Raw genomic sequence first — 18,171 nt, forward strand, 5'->3', positions numbered from 1 at the left:
TATGTGTGTGTGAGAGAGAATGGGAGCTGCCTGAGTTTGTGTGTGTGTGAGAGAGAGGAATGGGAGCTGCCTGTGTGTGTGTTTGAGAGAGAGAGAGATAGAGAATGGGAGCTGCCTGAGTTTGTGTGTGTGTGTGAGAGAGAGAGAATGGGAGCTGCCTGAGTTTGTGTGTGTGTGTGAGAGAGAGAGAATGGGAGCTGCCTGAGTTTGTGTGTGTGTGAGAGAGAGAGAGAATGGGAGCTGCCTGAGTTTGTGTGTGTGAGAGAGAGAATGGGAGCTGCCTGGGTTTGTGTGTGTGTGTGAGAGAGAGGAATGGGAGCTGCCTGAGTTGTGTGTGTGTGTGTGTGAGAGAATGGGAGCTGCCTGGGGGAGCTGTGTGTGAGATTATTTATTTATTTTATTGTTTGATGTTTTTGGAATGGTGATGGGTTCCAAGTGTCTGTTTTTGCAGGGATTTCTGGTTGGCATCACAGCAGTGCATGTAAATCTATATAAATAAAAATGTTAAATAGTTTGGACAAAATCGCTAATCTCAGAAACCACTGAACTGATTGCTTTCAAATTTGGACACAACCTTTTCACTTGAGATCGAATCAATCCTTAAGAAAATCAAACCGGCATCTCACCCCTCAGATGCTATACCTACAAATCTACTAATCGCCAGTTCAAAAACCATCGCCAAACCTATCTCAAACATCATAAACTGCTCCCTAATGCAAGGACTAGTCCCCGATCCACTGAAACTCGCTATTCTGAAACCACTTCTAAAAAAGCCAAACTTATCCCCAGATGACCCTGCCAGCTATCGTCCGATCGCTAATCTCCCCTTCATTTCCAAAATTTTAGAAAAAATAGTTAACAAACAACTTTCAGAGTACCTCGAAGACAACAATATTTTATCCGCCTATCAGTTCGGCTTCCGAAAAGCTCGTAGTACAGAATCTCTCCTAATCTCCTTAACAGACACTATCCTACTAAATCTTGAAAAAAAACAAACCGGTCTACTCATTCTCCTTGATCTTTCTGCTGCATTTGATACCGTCAACCACCTAACACTACTGGATAGGCTATCTGACATTGGAATCAAAGGCACGGCTCTGAACTGGTTCAAGTCATTTCTATTCAACAGATCCTACAAGGTCAAAGTCAACAATAACGAATCACATCCCGTCCACGCGTCCATGGGAGTACCGCAAGGATCCTCATTATCCCCAACCCTCTTCAACATTTATCTTCTACCACTCTGTCAGCTCCTTTCCAAACTAAACCTAACCCATTACATCTACGCAGATGATGTACAAATATTTATTCCGGTGACCGAATCCTTGCAAAAATCACTAGAATTCTGGAACAGCTGCTTACAATCCATCAACAACCTACTCACGAGCCTCAATTTGATCCTCAATTCCAATAAAACAGAAATACTCCTTATCACCCAAGACGGCAACCAGACAATAACTAACACCACCACTACAAGACAAACACCCTTCTCTTCTCAAGTCAGAAACCTTGGAGTCATAATGGACAATCAACTCAACCTCAAGAAATTTATTAATAATACCACAAAGGAAGGTTTCTTCAAATTGCAAGTCCTAAAAAGGCTCAGACCGCTTCTACACTTCCAAGACTATCGTGCAGTCCTACAGTCTATCATCTTCTCAAAAATAGACTACTGCAACTCCCTGCTACTCGGACTCCCAGCTAACACTTTAAAACCACTACAGATCCTCCAAAACGCCACAGCCAGGATACTTACAAAAACCAACAAAAGAGACCATATTACCCCCATTTTAAAAAATCTACACTGGCTCCCGATCAAGTTCAGAATCTCTTACAAAATACTCACCATCATTCACAAACATATCCACAAGCTCATCCCACTGGAACTCAACATCCCTCTTCGAATTCTTATTCCCAATAGACCAGTGAGAACAGCTTACAGGAATACCCTCATTGCCCCAGCCATTAAATCCACTTTAAATAAACGAACTCTGTCCAAAGCAGGCCCACAACAATGGAACTCGTTACCCGTGATTGGGCATAGTTCCTGTCGGAACTATGCCCAATCACCTTCAAAAAGAGACTCAAAACTTGGCTGTTCGAGCAAGCTTTCAATCTAGGCCAATAATCTACCACCACTCTTTGCCTTCCTTAGTTATTATGTCTTCCTCAGAATACTCCAACACCGTCTCTCCAATTAGCATTAGCAGCTGATCTTCTTGCAGATTGTCTATTTTCCGATCACTATCTGTTCTTGTTTAGATGTTTCAAGGACATTATGTCTTGCCGGTTTCACAAAATACCACTCGTTTTATTGTTCATTTATATGGTAATAACAGCCTCCCAGTTTATTTGTTCCAAGTTATATTCTCCTTGTTATATGTAACAGCATTCTTACATGCAAGTTAATGTTAATATGTAAACCGAATTGATTTGTAACTCTGCTACATGAATTTCGGTATATAAAAATGCTAAATAAATAAATAAATATACAGGAAGGTTCTTCTGTACTTACATTACAGATATGTCACACCTGTGACAGGTAAAATAGGTTTAAAGATTTTTTCCAGAAAACAGCGACATCTGCTGGACGTAAGCGCCATCTGTTACACCTTACACTAACACACGCTACACTAATCATTTCGCCAGTCCAGGTCCACATTTCACTTCCATTTTAACACATTCGCGCACTTTTTTCGCCGGAAGATAACTATTTCCTTTACAGATAAAATACACCCACCACCCTCCTCACACCCCCCCACACACACATGCCAAATTTATTTACTTCCCAGGCCCTCACAACACACACAAAACCTGACAGAAGTCCAGGAGGCTCCAGCGGGGGGCCAGGACCGGTCCGGGACACATCATCTGCACTACAGCCGTCGGCTGCCAGCAATCAACATGGCGCCGACGGCCCTTTCCCTTACTATGCCACTCGGGGACACCAATGGCGGCAGTAGCCCATGTGACATAGTAAGGGCGAGGGCCCCTCGGCGCCATTTTCAGGACTGGCAGCCGGCAGCCCTTTGCCCTTACTATGTCAGAGGACCTACCGTTGCCATTGCTCCACCCCACTGACATAGTAAGGGCAAAGGGCCGTCGGAACCCGTTTCAGTGCTCGCAGCCGACGGACCAACGCCAATACATCGCTCCCGGACCGCTCCTGAACACCCGCTCCACCAACTGACATTTTTATCAGGTCTCGGGGAGTCTGGAGGGTGGGGAGTGGTGATGAATTTATTGCGAACATCTTGGGGAGGGGTCACGAGGGGGGGGCAGGTTTCATTCATTCAGCAACTCTGGGGGGGGGGGCAGGAGAGTGTGGGGTGGTTAGTTTAAGAGAACTTTTCTCATAGGGTTGTTTTTTGGGGGAAGGGGGAGGTTCACACACAAATACATACACTAAACTTGCACGATCTCAGGAACGCACCAAAATAGCCCTCCCCAGACCACAAAACAAATTTGGGAGTGCAAATTTGGTTAGGCACTCCCCTATTTGGCTACATAACGCGCACAGATGCCCAGGGACAGACCACATGTAGCACCAACAATTTTAATTTCCCAGGTCTTGGGAGGGGGCAGGAGGGTGGGGGTTATTATTTGATTTCAAGGGTTGGGATTGGGAGGGGGTTTGGGGTGGGGGGGGGTTCCCACAGAAATAGAAAGACAAAGGTTTTCTGATCTGCAGGGTAGGCAGTAGGCGGGGGGGAGGTGAGTGTCAGGGGAGGGAGTGTGAGGGGAGAGAGTTGGAGTGGGGACAGGGGAGGGAAGGGGGATGAGTGACCAAGGGGGAGGAGGATGAGTGACTGAGGTAAATGGGCAAGGGGAAGGGGGGAGGGAGGGAAAAGAACCTGACTCTGCCACTGCAACGCGTGGCCGGATACCGCTAGTATCCTATAAGTGATATTTTTTCCTCAGAATATCGTACTTTGATATTTTTCATGTAAAATATTTCTTTATTTATTTCTTTATTTGTTGAGTTTTATATACCGTCGTTCGGTGAAGCCATCATAACGGTTTACACGATTCAAATAGTAATTCTTTTAATAATTGTGAAAAAAGGAATAACAAGATGCATATTAAACAAAAGATTAATCAATTATAGTTCAGAAGAGAATCATTTATGAGTGAGGAGGGTTTATTTGGAGCTGGTTGGAGTCAAGTTATTTCGTGGATTTGGTTGGTAGTTCTTTTGGGAGTTTGGATGTTGTGATGTTTGATTGTCAATGTAGACTTTGCGTAACAGCCATGTCTTTAGGTCTTTTTTGAAAGTTTTGAGGTTAGGTTGTGTTCTCAGATCTTTTGGGAGGGAGTTCCAAATTTTAGGGCAGGCAATGGAAAAAGCTCTTTCTCTGGTTGTTGTCAAGTGAGCATCTCTTATGGGGGGGACATTTAAGCGACCTGAGTTGTTTGAGCGTAGGTTTCTTTGAGGATTTTGGGGGGTAATGTTTAAGCCGGTTAGTCCCTGATGTTCATTGTTTAGTGTTTTATGTATGATGGTCAAGGATTTTGTGTTCAATTTGTGCTTTAATTGGAAGCCAGTGCAGTGAAATCAATATGGGCATTATGTGATCATTTCTCTTTGTTACTGTCAGAATTCTGGGTGCAGAATTCTGCAAAATCTGTTAGAGGTTTGAGGATGGAAGATGGTATTCCAATCAGTATAAATGCATAACCCTTAACTGTGTGTGTTGAATGGGGCAGAGGGAGTTGTGCAAGGCTGTAAGGTTTGCCTAGGGCACTTAATACCCTAGCACCAGCTATGGGTTCGGGGGGGGGGGGGGGGGGGGATAGTGTCAGTTTTTAAAGTTTATAACACTGAAGGGAGCTGGGCATTTTTTGGGTGGTCTCTGGTCAGAGTAAGAATGAACTAGCACTGGCCCTGCGGCAGTAATAACTATATTTATTTTAGTTGATTCAATTATCAATTAAAATCATTAAAATCTTCCTTTTTCATTCATAATTTTCTTTCATTTCTGAGGAAATATTAGCATTTATGGATTTTGAAAGTTCCTCCTATTTAGCCAGTCCTACTGATGTGAATCTAGGATACCTCCATGCTGATCCTTATCAGATTCCTACATACCTATGAACATATATGCTAAACTAGATCAGACCAAAGGTCCATCGAGTCCAGCATCCTGTCTTTAACCGTGGCCAGTGTGGGTTTATTTATTTTAGATTTTTATATTACGCTTTTTGGCACTTCAAAGTGGTTACTAGGAAGTAGTTGGCTCCTAGGAATAAGTGGTTTTCCCAAGTCTACTTGGCTAATATTTGTTTATGGATTTTTTTTCCAGGAACTTGTTCAAACCCTTTGAAAACCTAGCTATGCTAAATGCTTTAACCACACTCTCCAGCAACAAGTTCCACAGATTGATTGTACATTCAGTGAAAAATACTTTCTCTGATTTGTTTTAAATCTGCCACTTGCTAGTTTTATGGAGTGTCCCCTAGTCTTAGTACCATATTTTTTTGAAATGGGGTGATCAGAACTGCACATAGTATTCAAGGTGTGGTCACACTGTGGATTGATCCAGAGGCATTATATCATGTTTTATTTTCCATTCCTTTCCAAATAATTCCTAACATTCTACTTGCTTTTTTTTTTTTACCAATGCTGCACACTGAGCTGAGGATTTCAACATAAGGTTCATAGTGACTCCAAGATCCTTTTCCTGTGAGGTGACTCCAAATAAGGAACCGAGCATTACATACCTATATTTAGGATATTTTTCCCTGTGTTCGTCAGTTTGTACTTGTCCACACTACATTTAATTTGTCACTTAGATGTCCAATTTTTCAGAATGGCAAGGTCTTTCTACAGTTTCTTAGTTTTTTACAACTTGTACAGATTTTAACAGCTTTGAATATTCTTGTGTCATCTACAGATTTGACCACCTTACTCGTAGGTCCATTTTCCGATCATTTATGGAAATTTTAAACACCACCAGTCCCAGTATAGATCGTGCAAACATAAGATTTACCATACTGGGTCATATCAGAGGTCCATCAAACCCAGTATCGTGTTTCCAACAGTGTCCAATCCAGGACACAAGTACCTAGAGGATCCCTAAATTCAATAGATTCCATGCTGCTTATCCCAGGGACAATTGATGGATGTCCCCATGTCCACCGTAATAATGGTTTGCAGTTTTGAGGTTTTGAGTTCCCCCAGGAAGAGGGGGGCAGGAAGTAGCCAATTGTCCTTTCTGGCACACAAGCCAAATCAACGTAAATGTATTTATTATTTTTTATATACCGACATTTGATCTGAGTAAATGTCTGAGGGAAGTGGATAGGTCTCCAAAATTTATTAGTAACTTTTTTCTGAGGATCACTACCGATCAGAGCAATTACAAGGCAGTGATATAATATTCTAGCTAATTTTATAAGACCAGCACAGAGTTAGCTAGACCCAGGCCAACTGAGCTTTCTAAGATTCAACATTCCCTTCCTTTTTATGATTCTCACAACCGCCTAGCCATGTAAGTCTTAACTTAAACCATTCTTACGTATATTATGCTACCACACACCATCATTATACTTACAGATTCCCTTAAGTAACTTATAATAAGTCCATATTCAATCAAATACGCTTCCTAAAAAGTGAGCTCCTTCATTGCTTGTCCTGTTATTAATGACCACCCCAGCAAGTAAGGAAACTTCTTTTTGAGGATCTTCCAGTCCCTTGTTGGTTTCGTTGGCTGTTTTCTCTACTGTGTAGAAAAGATTTTTCACAAACACTTTCAGTTCATAGACTCTGACACAGTAAATCACTATTTAAAAACCCTCCTCTGGGCAAAGTGGGTTCAAACTGTGAAGTTGGAAACTTAAATAGTTGCAGCTGCTTTTTTTTAGGTTAGCGATAAGATGAGGATAAGGAAGGGATTGATTTTGGTGGTGTTGTAGAGAAAGATACTAAAAATGTATAGGAACTTTGAAGTAAAAAGTGAACTAAGCCAAAAGGATTCCACCCTACACCTTAGCTAAATAAATCTATCAAGGATCTGCAATGCTCTGTTGAAATGGATCAGCTGTTTGTCCCAACACCGGCTGAGCTTTAAAAGTCCCATTTCTGATTCACGGGTATCAAAATCTTGTTAAAACTGTTGATCCTCTCCTGTATCACGAAATGATGCTTCTCAAGGTTCTGAGGCTATTTTTTGTATGTCTGCCAAAGCTCATTTGTGGCCATACAGTAAGAAGCCTCAGAACTTTGAGGATCATTTCACTTTCTTTAAAATCCAAAAACGTGTCTGGAGAGAGGACCACCATAGTATTGCAGATCCTTGATATCTTGCCTTTTGATACCAGCTGAGACCCTCAACAGCTAAGTACTATTTTCCCATATTATAGGAATTATAATATTATATATTGGATTTTAGTATGCAATTACATAAAGTTTAAAAAAAGATGTTTGTAAAACATTTCACACTACCAGTGATCTATGATTGTAATCCTAGAAACTTCCTGTGGACTTAAGCCATGTGTCAGGTGAATGCAGACCAGAATCTCAATTTATGACGGTCATATGACGTATTGATGAACGTATTTAGCTAAGATATGGGGTGGAATCATTTTCGCATAGAGAAAGAAACAACATGTTATAGAAGTGTTTTGGTTGTGCGTAGAAAAAAAGAGAAGAGCCCGAGATTACGGACTGGGGGATCTGGGAGAATGACGAGCTATCCACAAAAATAGGGAAAGGAGGGATAGTGGAGGTGGATTTGTGGGGAAAGATAAGCTCGCTCTTGGCCATGTTAAGTTTAAGATGATGGTGGGATATCCAGGAGGCAATGTCAGACAAGCAGGCTGAGATTTGGGACTAGAATCCTGGTGAAATGTCTGGTGGAGAGAGGTAGATCTGGGAGTCACTGGCATAAAGATGGTACTGAAGGAAAGAGGAGATCAGCATCATGTATAAAAAAAGACTAAGTCCCAGGACAGAACCTTCAAAACAATGAAATATTCTTTGTGAATCTGTATACTAGGTCAGTACTGTAAAAATATAGACAGAATGTTGTACCTTCATTCAGACTGCATTTAAGTGTACTTGGAAGGCAACATTGGGAACTTTTGGCAAGACAGAAATTGGTGCATGTCAGCATTCTAAGGAGAGCAGAATAAAGATCAATATGCATTTTGAAGAAAAAATAAAAATTAGATATTTCCTTTTCAAAGGAGCAGAATGACATTTCCATGACATTTTTCTGTCTTCTAGACATCAAAAGAAAATGCCAGAGTAATTTGTAAGCGCTGCAAAGCTATGCTGGGAGAAACAGTATCATCAGGTATGTATTACACTAAAGAACATGCCCTGATTGGCCTTTCTGCAGTTAACACTGGTTAAAAAATTGGCTGTGAAATGTTTAAAACTGGAACATGGAGATGGAGTTGTTTTGTCTTTCTCTTTTTGTGTTACTCTAATTTAATAAGTAGTATTAATATTAAATGATTACTATTGTATTTAAAAAAAAATGTAAATGTGCTGCTACACAGTCTATTTAAAAGTGGCACTGCCTTTGAGCATAGTCACATCAAAACTACAATTTTCAGTGAAACTTCCTGCACAAATGCCTGTATGCACCTACCTCTTTTCAGAGTGAGCGGCCTGCTCTGTATCCTGTTCAGTATGGGAGCAGACAACTACTATGCAAGCCTTTAGCCACCAGAAATTAGTTCTGAAACTTATTGATGTGTCTTGTTTCACGTCAAAAATGTGTGGCTTATTTAGAACCTAGAAATGTAACTGTAAATTGGCATATACTTGTTCATTCTTGCATGTGCTGAATTTCAATATTGAATCTGAGGGTTGTGCTGAAGATCTCTGATTCTTTAATTCACAAGTACAAACAGATATGGTAAAATGAGGGGGCATGTGTACTTCCTTCTATCACTAACATAAGTGGCATTGCGAGACTCAGAGGTGAAGGGGAGGAATATGTAGAAGATGATGAGTGAAATTGCTTAATAAATATTTGTTTAGTATTCACAGTGGAAGGGCTAGGAGCAGGACCACATAAAACAAGCACAAATAAGGTTGGAAGCAAGGTAGACCTTAAATCGATTTTCAGAAAAGTGTTTTCATGAGTAGCTAACTAAACTTAAAGTAGATAAGGTGATGGGACCGGAATTTAAAGGAGGACTGGCAGTTCTGTAGGCTGACCTTTTCAATGCTTCTTTAGAGTCGGGAGTAATTCCTATTCATAAAAGTGGTAGTAAGGAGGAGGCTGGGAACTGTAGGCCGGTTAGTCTAAATTCTGTGGTCAGCAAATTAATTGAATCTCCACTAAAACAGAGGATAATGCAATTTCTAGATTCCCATAGATTGCAAGATCTGAGGCAGCATGGTTTTACCAGAGGTAGATCTCTTCAGATGAATCTGATCAACTTCTTTGAGTGACAAGAGAATTGGATCGAGGGAGAGTGGTTTACTTGGATTTCAGCAAAGCCTTTGACACAGTTCTGCATAGACAACTTATAAATAAACTGAGCACTCTTGGTTTGGGCCCTAGAGTGACTGACTGGATTAGAAACTGACTGAGTGGGAAGTGACAATGTTTAGTGGTAAATGTAGTTTCCTCTGAGGAGAGGGGCATTACTAGCGGTGTGCCCCAGGAGACCTTAGACCTGTTCTTTTTAATATTTTTATGAGCAATGTAATGGAAGGATTGTTGGGAAACTTTTTCTTTTTGCCAATGATATCAAAATCTGCAACAGGGTGAACAGTCAGGAAGGTGTGGAAAACATGAAGAGGGGTCTTGTGAAGATCAAGGAATGGTCTAGGGTCTTAGGAAATATTTCTTTATAGAGAATGCATGGAATGGTCTCTCAGTGGAGATGGTGAAGACAAAATTGATATCTGAATTCAAGAAAGCATGGGATAAATACAGGGGGTCTCTGAGGGAGTGATGGGAATTGTAAAACTAAATTAGTTGGGCAGATGGGCAAACTAGATAGGCCATATGATCTTTTTCTGCCACCATGCTTTTATGTTTCTAAGTAGGAAATGAAGTGCTTGTAAGAGCTTATTGCTCTATATTACCATTGCCTTGAGTGCACTTTTAAGTTTACAGTGGACCCGAACCACATAAGATGAATAAATTGTCTAGATCATTGACTGACTAGTCATATGTAAGTTTATATGTTTTGTAACTTCACAGTCAATAGAAAACTCAATTTTTGTGTGTGTGGATAATAACCAACGACAAGCCAGTGAAGACTGTTGAACACAATGTACATTTTTTTGGTTTTAACGTGTGATGTAAATAGTTTAGATTTGAACTTAGTTCAACAAGGTCCTCTCATTAATTGGAAAGTGTTAGAATTCATTTTTTTTTTTATAATTGATAGGTATCAGGATTGTTCTGTAAAACATTTAAAATTAAAAACAGTGGGAAGGTATATGCACCTTGGGCTTCTTCCTGGGGCTGTTTTTCTCATTGAGGGTCTTATGCAAAACATAGATCATTTTAAGGCAACATGAGAAACAGAGATTTTTACTTAGATCTTTAGAAAGCAACTGAAAGAACAACTTCAATCAAACTTTCAGAGCGATAGGTTAATTGGTCTGAAATAATGGTACAAAGAATTCGCTGTTGGTTACTTTGGGTTTTTGGAATATAATGCAGAGAAGTATACTTTGTGCACTTTTGTTGTGGAAAGTGTTTTTGCAACTTAGTCTTTCTAGATTGTTTTAATTCTGAATGTCTTACTTTGCCCTGCCTAGAACTTTGGATAGTTGTGGGTTATAAATGTTTTCAAATAAATAATTAAAAGATGTTGGTATCAATATTGATACAGTATAGAATGCTGGAGCCATGCATTTTTCTGGCATGATCCGACAAGGGAGAGCAATTCTGTATTTCTTAGCGTTCAGATAGGTGGATCCAGAACCAGTGGGTTATGTATCTCTGCCAGCTAATGGAGATGGAGCAAAGCTGACGTCACGGTATATATACCTCTGCAGCGACATCAGCCTGCCAGTATTCTCTGTTTCCAGCAGATGGTGGACGTGCATCTCCCTACTAGGATTGTACTGAAGTTTAATAGAAGGAGAAAGAAGGATAGAAGTTTGTCCCACTCTTCTGTGGGGATACCTTATGGTCCCTCCCTCAGTCGAGATTTCATGGAATAGACTTAGTTTTTGGGTACTTGACAGGTTCTTATGGCCTGGATTGGCCACTGTTGGAAACAGGATGCTGGGCTTGATGGACCCTTGGTCTGACCCAGTATGGCATGTTCTTAAGGTCCATCAAGCCCAGTATCCTGTTTTCAAACAGTGGTCAATCCAGGTCATAAGAACCTGGCAAGTACCCTCTGGTCTCCTTGCTTGGCGTGCCAGTCCGGCGTCAGTTACTGCCTCCGTTCTCCGTTGGGGAACTCGAGCAACCTGGAGGGTTGAGCAGTCCTTTGGGCTAGACCCCGCTCTCAGGCTCTGAATTGTACCATCTGGTAGGCTGTGGAGGTGTTCGCACACTTTTCATGTCATGCAAGTCTGCTGTCTTCAGGACATAGGTTCACGCTGAATGCCTGGCTGGATGCCCTAGCTGTGCGTCTAATACTGCACCTAAATGGACACACAGTTGTGCGCATAGGATGCCTTCTGGCATACTTGGTAGTGCGCCTGGAGGCGCTTAGTTGTCGTACAATGGTGCACTTCAGGGCGCCTAAAAGTTGGATACTCAAGAAATTGGACATCCAACTGATCAGGTATATTGAGTTTCTCATTTTTGAATGCCTGATTTTTGGGGCATCCAGTCCTTTTCATGCGATCAGCTCAGCCAGGTGCGCACTCTTCTCTGAGTCAGTTTAGTGTGTTTGATTTATTATGGTGCCAATAGCAAAGAAGCCCAAGTGTCTTGCCCTGTATGCTGCTTGCCATATTCAGCCATTGCAGTCTAACATTACCTCTGATTTGTGTCAGCACTGATTGGAGGCTTAAGGAAACTTGTCTCCATCTGATTTTCCATCTGGTCTTTCCCAGCTTCTTGCGGGAATGCAAAAAGAGTTGCCAGAGATCTAGCCTGAAATTGGGGCTCCCCTAACTTGTTCTTCAGCAGGGGAATGTAGTTCAGTGGGTGTAGTACCAACGCCCCCTGGTTTTGGCCTGGATCTGTCTATCTTTTCTTGGGTGGAATTTTTTCAAGGGCTGCAGTCTTTTCTTAAGCACAGTCATTGGTCCTAGTTAACAGTGATTCAGGATTGCAGTCTGCTGATCCCTGTGCACCTGGTGTTGCGGTAAGCATCAGAGAAAGTCTAGGCCTGCTGCGGGTCTCTGCGATAGGGACCCAGATGGCATGGATGATGAAACAGATCCTTATTCCTTGGAGAATGGAGAAATTCCTCCGAGGCTGGAACCACATAGATCTATTTTGCATTTCTTTCATAGAGATGAGTTATCGGCTCTGATTTCCTAGACAGTGCTGGGAGTATTGGGGGCTGATTTCATGTATGAGTCAAAGATCCCATTTTGACTTCTTTGCATATAAAGCCTGGTGTTTCTTTCCTATTATGGAGGCTATTAAGAATTGATTGATCTTGAATGGGATGCCCCGGAAGCTAATTTTAAAGGAGGATGAACCTTGGAAGGGCTGTACCCCTTGGATCTGGCTGTGAGGGAGCAGTTGCGTTTTCTGAAAGGGGTGGGCTCATGTGTGCTATCACCAAGGAACACGACGAGTGAGGTTATCAAATTTGCGGATGATACAAAATTATTTAGAGTAGTTAAATCACAAGCAGACTGTGATACATTACAGGAGGACCTTGCAAGACTGGAAGATTGGGCATCCAAATGGCAGATCAGATTTAATGTGGACAAGTGCAAGGTGTTGCATATAGGGAAAAATAACCCTTGCTGTAGTTACACGATGTTAGGTTCCATATTAGGAGCTACCACCCAGGAAAAAGATCTAGGCATCATAGTGGATAATACTTTAAAATCGTCAGCTCAGTGTGCTGCAGCAGTCAAAAAAACAAACAGAATGTTGGGAATTATTAGAAAGGGAATGGTTAATAAAACGGAAAATGTCATAATGCCTCTATATCGCTCCATGGTGAGACCGCACCTTGAATACTGTGTACAATTCTGGTCGCCGCATCTCAAAAAAGATATAGTTGCGATGGAGAAGGTACAGAGAAGGAAAACCAAAATGATAAAGGGGATGGAACACTCCCCTATGAGGAAAGGCTGAAGAGGTTAGGGCTGTTCAGCTTGGAGAAGAGACAGCTGAGGGGGGATATGATAGAGGTCTTTAAGATCATGAGAGATCTTGAACGAGTAGATGTGACTCAGTTATTTACACTTTCGAATAATAGAAGGACTAGGGGGCATTCTATGAAGTTAGCAAGTAGTACATTTAAGACTAATTGGAGAAAATTCTTTTTCACTCAACGCACAATAAAGCTCTGGAATTTGTTGCCAGAGGATGTGGTTAGTGCAGGTAGTGTAGCTGGGTTCAAAAAAGATTTGGATAAGTTCTTGGAGGAGAAGTCCATTAACGGCTATTAATCAAGTTTACTTAGGGAATAGCCACTGCTATTAATTTCATCAGTAGCATGGGATCTTAGTGTTTGGGTAATTGCCGGGTTCTTGTGGCCTGGTTTGGCTGTTGGAAACAGGATGCTGGGCTTGATGGACCCTTGGTCTGACCCAGCATGGCAATTTCTTATTTTCTTATTCCCGTGGAAGGGGGAGCGGCATTGAAGAATGCTCAAGATAGAAAACTTGAGGCCATCCTTAAGCAAGCCTTTGAAGTGATGGCAATGAATTTGCAGATAGCTTCATGTTGCTGCCTGGTGGCTCACTCTTGCTTACTTCTCTCTCAAGAAGTCATCGAATCTGGTGTGAGTTCCACGGCTGTGATGGAACCAGCAGCTGCCTTTTTGGCAGATGTGGGCTGTGACCTGGTCCGCACTTTGGCCAGAGGGGTGACTTCGGTAGTAGCGGCTATGGCTCAGGAATTGGACGGCTGATACAATTTCAAAGTCTAGTCTTACTAAATTACCCTTTAAAGGATCACTCTTGTTTAGGAGTGAGCTGGAGAAAATATCCAATAAGTGGGGTGAGGCCCAGATTCCTTGGTTGCCAGAAGACAAGAAGCAGACGCCATGCTCCTTCGGCACTAGAGGTTCTGCAAGGGGTTTCAGATGTTTTCGTCCCTATAGAGGAGCTACCTCTCAGAGGACTCAGCCCTTGGGCAGGACTCATCCTTTCATTGCAGACAACGCAGAAGAGGTGCAGGCTCAGGTAGTGGTGCCCCCTGAACCACTCAATGAAGGTGTGCTAAACCACTCCCTAGAACAAGAGATAGGGGGTTGCCTCTCTCAATTTTATCAGCGGTGGGTCAAGGTCACGTCAGATCAATGGGTGCTGGAGGTGTAAGAGATGGTTACAATCTGGAGTTTCTCAATGTTCCTCGGGATATCTTCATGGTGTCTCCATGCAACTCTCTGCAGAAAAGACAAGCAGTGGAGTGTACATTATCAGGACTCCTCAGCCTGCAGGCTGTAGTCCTAGTGCCCAGGTCTCAAGATAATATGTGCTGATGTTCCATTTACTTTGTTGTGCCAAAGAAAGAAGGCTCCTATCACCCCGTCCTAGATCTCAAGGGAGTCAACCCTCATTTGTGGGTGACTTGATTTTGCATGGAAACCTTACACTCGGTGATAATGGTAGTACAGTCGGGAGAATTTCTGACATACTAGATTTGTCAGAAGCGTATCTTCATATTTCCGTCCGACTGAAGCATCAACGATTTCTACATTTCGCTGTGTTGGGGCAACACTATTAGTTCTGGGCACTACCTTTCGATCTGGCTACCGTGCTCATAACCATTTCCAAAATTATGATAGTGGTTGTGGCAGTATTAAGAAAGGATGGCATTCTGGTTCACCCGTACTTGGACAATTGGCTGATTCATGCCAAGAACCTGGAAGAGAGTCTTTGGGTCTCGCGCTAGGTGATCTCCTTATTCAATGAACTAGGCTGGGTGGTAAACTTGGCCAAGAGCAAGCTGCAGCCATCTCAAATACTGGAATACCTAGGTGTTCACTTTGATACGAAGCAAGGCAGGGTGTTCCTGCTGGAGAGCCACAATTAGAAGCTAATGGCGCAGATGCGATTATTGACAGAATCAGTGTGCCCGACTAAGTGGTCTTATCTATAGTGCTCAGATTGATGGCAGCCACCCTAGAGGCGTCCTCTTCAGCACACCCTTCTGGCTTGTTGAAGTCCTCAGTCTCGACTATTCGATTCGGCTTCACCTTCCAGTGAAAATTGGCATACAGTTGCAGTGATAATTGCAAGTGGACCATCTAAGGAAAGGGGTTTCCCTACAATCACCGGACTGGCTAGTACTCATGACAGATGAAAGCCTCCAGGGTTGGGGGTCCACTGTCAGGAGTTGACAGCATAAGGGCATTGGAGTACAGAAGAGTCTCTCTGGAGCATCAATTGCCCAGAAGCCCAGGGTGTCTTACAATTTGTGGACCAATTGCGGGGTCAAGCAGTCCGGATTATGTTGGACAAGGCTACAAAAGTGGCTTACATCAATCGGCAGGGAGGAACCAAGAGTCAGAAAGTGTTTCAGGAAATAGCCCAACTCATGGAATGGGCGGAAGTGCATCTTCAGGAGATTTCAATCGTCCACATTGCAGGACAAGACAGATGATTTTCTCAGCAGACAGCCTGGACCCAGGAGAATGGGAATTGTTGAATGAGGCATTCCAGCTCATAGCAGACCACTGGGTCTCCCGTATCTAGGCCTTCTGGTGACATCTCACAGTACAAAGGTTTCTCCCTTCTTCAGTTGCAGGAGGGACCAAACGTCCTTGGGCATCGATGCCATTGTACAGAAGTGGCCAGGGGGCATGCTTACCTGATAATTTCCTTTTCTTTAGTACAGACGGGTTGATCCACCTTCCCTTGGCTGCCAAATGGTTATTTTATGGTTGTCCTGCATGGCTGCGTGTTCCAGGGCGTACTCATAATTGTCAATCCAGTCCCTAGACTAGTATTATTGCACTCCTTGTCTGAGATCAGTGGTTTCCTGTTGGCTGCATTCTGCAGTGGTTGTTTATTAATAATCAAGTTTTTGTTAGTTTGTCCACAGTTGGCTTTTGCAGAGAATACTGGCAGGCTGATGTCAGTGCAAGGATATATATACTATGATGCCTAGATACGGGAGACCCAGTGGTCTGCTATGAGCTGGAATGCCTCATTTGCTCTGTCTCCATCTGTTGGTAGAGGTGCATAACCTACTGGTTCTGGATCTACATGTCTGTACTTAAGAAAAGGCAATTATCAGGTAAGTGGTAATTTCTTCTTAGAGGAGAGGAAAATGTGGGAGGAAGAGGAAGTAAAAGTGGGTAGATGGAAAGAAGAAGCTTGAGGGAGGATGCTAGGGTGAATAAAGAGGGAGAAAGGAGAAGATTATGCTGAAGTAGAGGGGGAAAGAGTAAAAGGGAAGAAAGAAGAGGCTGGAGGGTTCAGGTTGAGGGGAGAAGAGGCTGGTGGAAATTGGAGAGAGAGGCTGGAGTGAGTGGGGGGAAAAGAGAAGGTGGCATCAGGTGTAAGGGAGGGGTTATGAAGGGATGGGGAGGAAGAGGTTAGAGGGATAGGCTATAGGAGAAGAAGAGGCTGGAGTGAGAGAGTGGAGCCAAGAAATCCAATAATATGGAACAAATGAGAAAAAAAGGGTGGGATGGAGTAGGCACTTAGTGGGGTAACACTAGCAGCTCATGCTATCCTCCTTTTGTTGGAATTCTTGAAGGTTAGATGATGGAACACATACTTTTGTGTATTAGACAGGAACAGGATCTTGTGATAAATATTGTAAGAGTTCTGTTATCTACTGCCCTTACTGTTTAAATTGATTTGACTACAGTAGTGCTTGTACATTTTTGAAAGCTATATAGGAGATTGTTTTTTCCGAATATCAGGTATAGCATATGAAGTGGAGAGAAAAAATGAGGCCATGATTTCCCTGTGGATTGCTGAGGATTTACTATGATTTATTCATTCATCCTCTCTGTTCAATTGAAGAACTACTCGATCTTAACTGAACATACAATGTTAATTTAGCATATGGTAAGAGACCTTTTTTTGCAACAACATATTTTATGATGCAGAAGATACAAATACATAGAAATGTAGATATGACTGCAGAAAAAGACCAAATGATCCACCCACTTTGCCCAGCAAGTTTATGCCAGTATCTGCTGCACTGTGCAGATTACCTCCATGTTTATCAGTTTCCCAGACCATAAAGGTTAGGACCCTTGTTGGATGCTGTTTGAATCCAATTTACCTTTACCCTTGCTGTGGAAGCAGAGAGCAATGTTGGCATTGCATCAAAAGTATCAGGCTTATTGGTTAAGGGAAGTAAAAGCCGCATCAGCAAGTTACCCCCATGCTTGTTTGTTCCCTAGACCATAAAAGTCAGGGCTCTTGGTTGCTGTCTGAATCCAATTCCCCTTATAGATATTTTGAAAAAGTATACACACAGGATAATAAAATAATTGTAGATGTGTAATGTTGTTGTGGTTTCTCTGGTTTGTTGGAATCCAAGAACTAAGAAGTCCTTGTTCATAAATAGGAGGGACATATGGAAGCAGGGTAGTGCTGAACACCGGAGACTGCTTTTCTTTCGTTGTCTTACAAGAAAGTTTTGGAAATATATCTCTGTTCTAAAGAGCCGTTCCCAGGGCTAGCCTAATGCTAGAGTAGTGCATTTGTAAATGATAAATGACTTTGTTCCTTTCTCAGACCATTTCTCCTCGTGCTGCTCTGGATGGGCAGAGACTACTGCTAATTTTCAGTGTCTAGGGTTGCCAATGGAAGTTGTTGTAGAGGAAGATGCATCCCACTCTTTTTGCAACAACATATCACTCTAGTACAGGGTTAGGCAACTCTGGTCTTCAAGCTTTGCAAGCAGATCTGTTTTTCAGGATATCCATAATCAATATGATTGAGATAGATTCGCATATAGTGAGGGGCATATGCTAATTTATCTCATACATATTCATTATGGATATCCTGTTTGCGGCACTTGAGGACTGGAGTTGCCTAACCCTGTTTAAGTATTTACCCAGTTTTTAAGAGACAGATGTGGATAGAACAAAGAAAGTGGTGCAGTCTACAAATGCCAAGATCTTTTGAAACAA

General features: G+C 42.3%; 1 protein-coding gene across 3 annotated transcripts in view; it reads left to right on the forward strand.

The window, feature by feature from the left end:
* The window catches only part of UBE3D (ubiquitin protein ligase E3D), a 400,519-nt gene that overhangs the window by 92,286 nt on the left and 290,062 nt on the right, over window positions 1–18,171 (forward strand). For all 3 annotated transcript variants that reach the window (XM_029595535.1, XM_029595537.1, XM_029595536.1), the window contains exon 5: window positions 8,228–8,297. In XM_029595535.1, coding sequence (XP_029451395.1) covers window positions 8,228–8,297 — 70 coding nt within the window. The remainder of the gene's footprint in view (window positions 1–8,227; window positions 8,298–18,171) is intronic.

This window comes from Rhinatrema bivittatum, chromosome 3 (assembly GCF_901001135.1).
Source record: "Rhinatrema bivittatum chromosome 3, aRhiBiv1.1, whole genome shotgun sequence".
Classification (NCBI taxonomy): Eukaryota; Metazoa; Chordata; class Amphibia; order Gymnophiona; family Rhinatrematidae; genus Rhinatrema; species Rhinatrema bivittatum.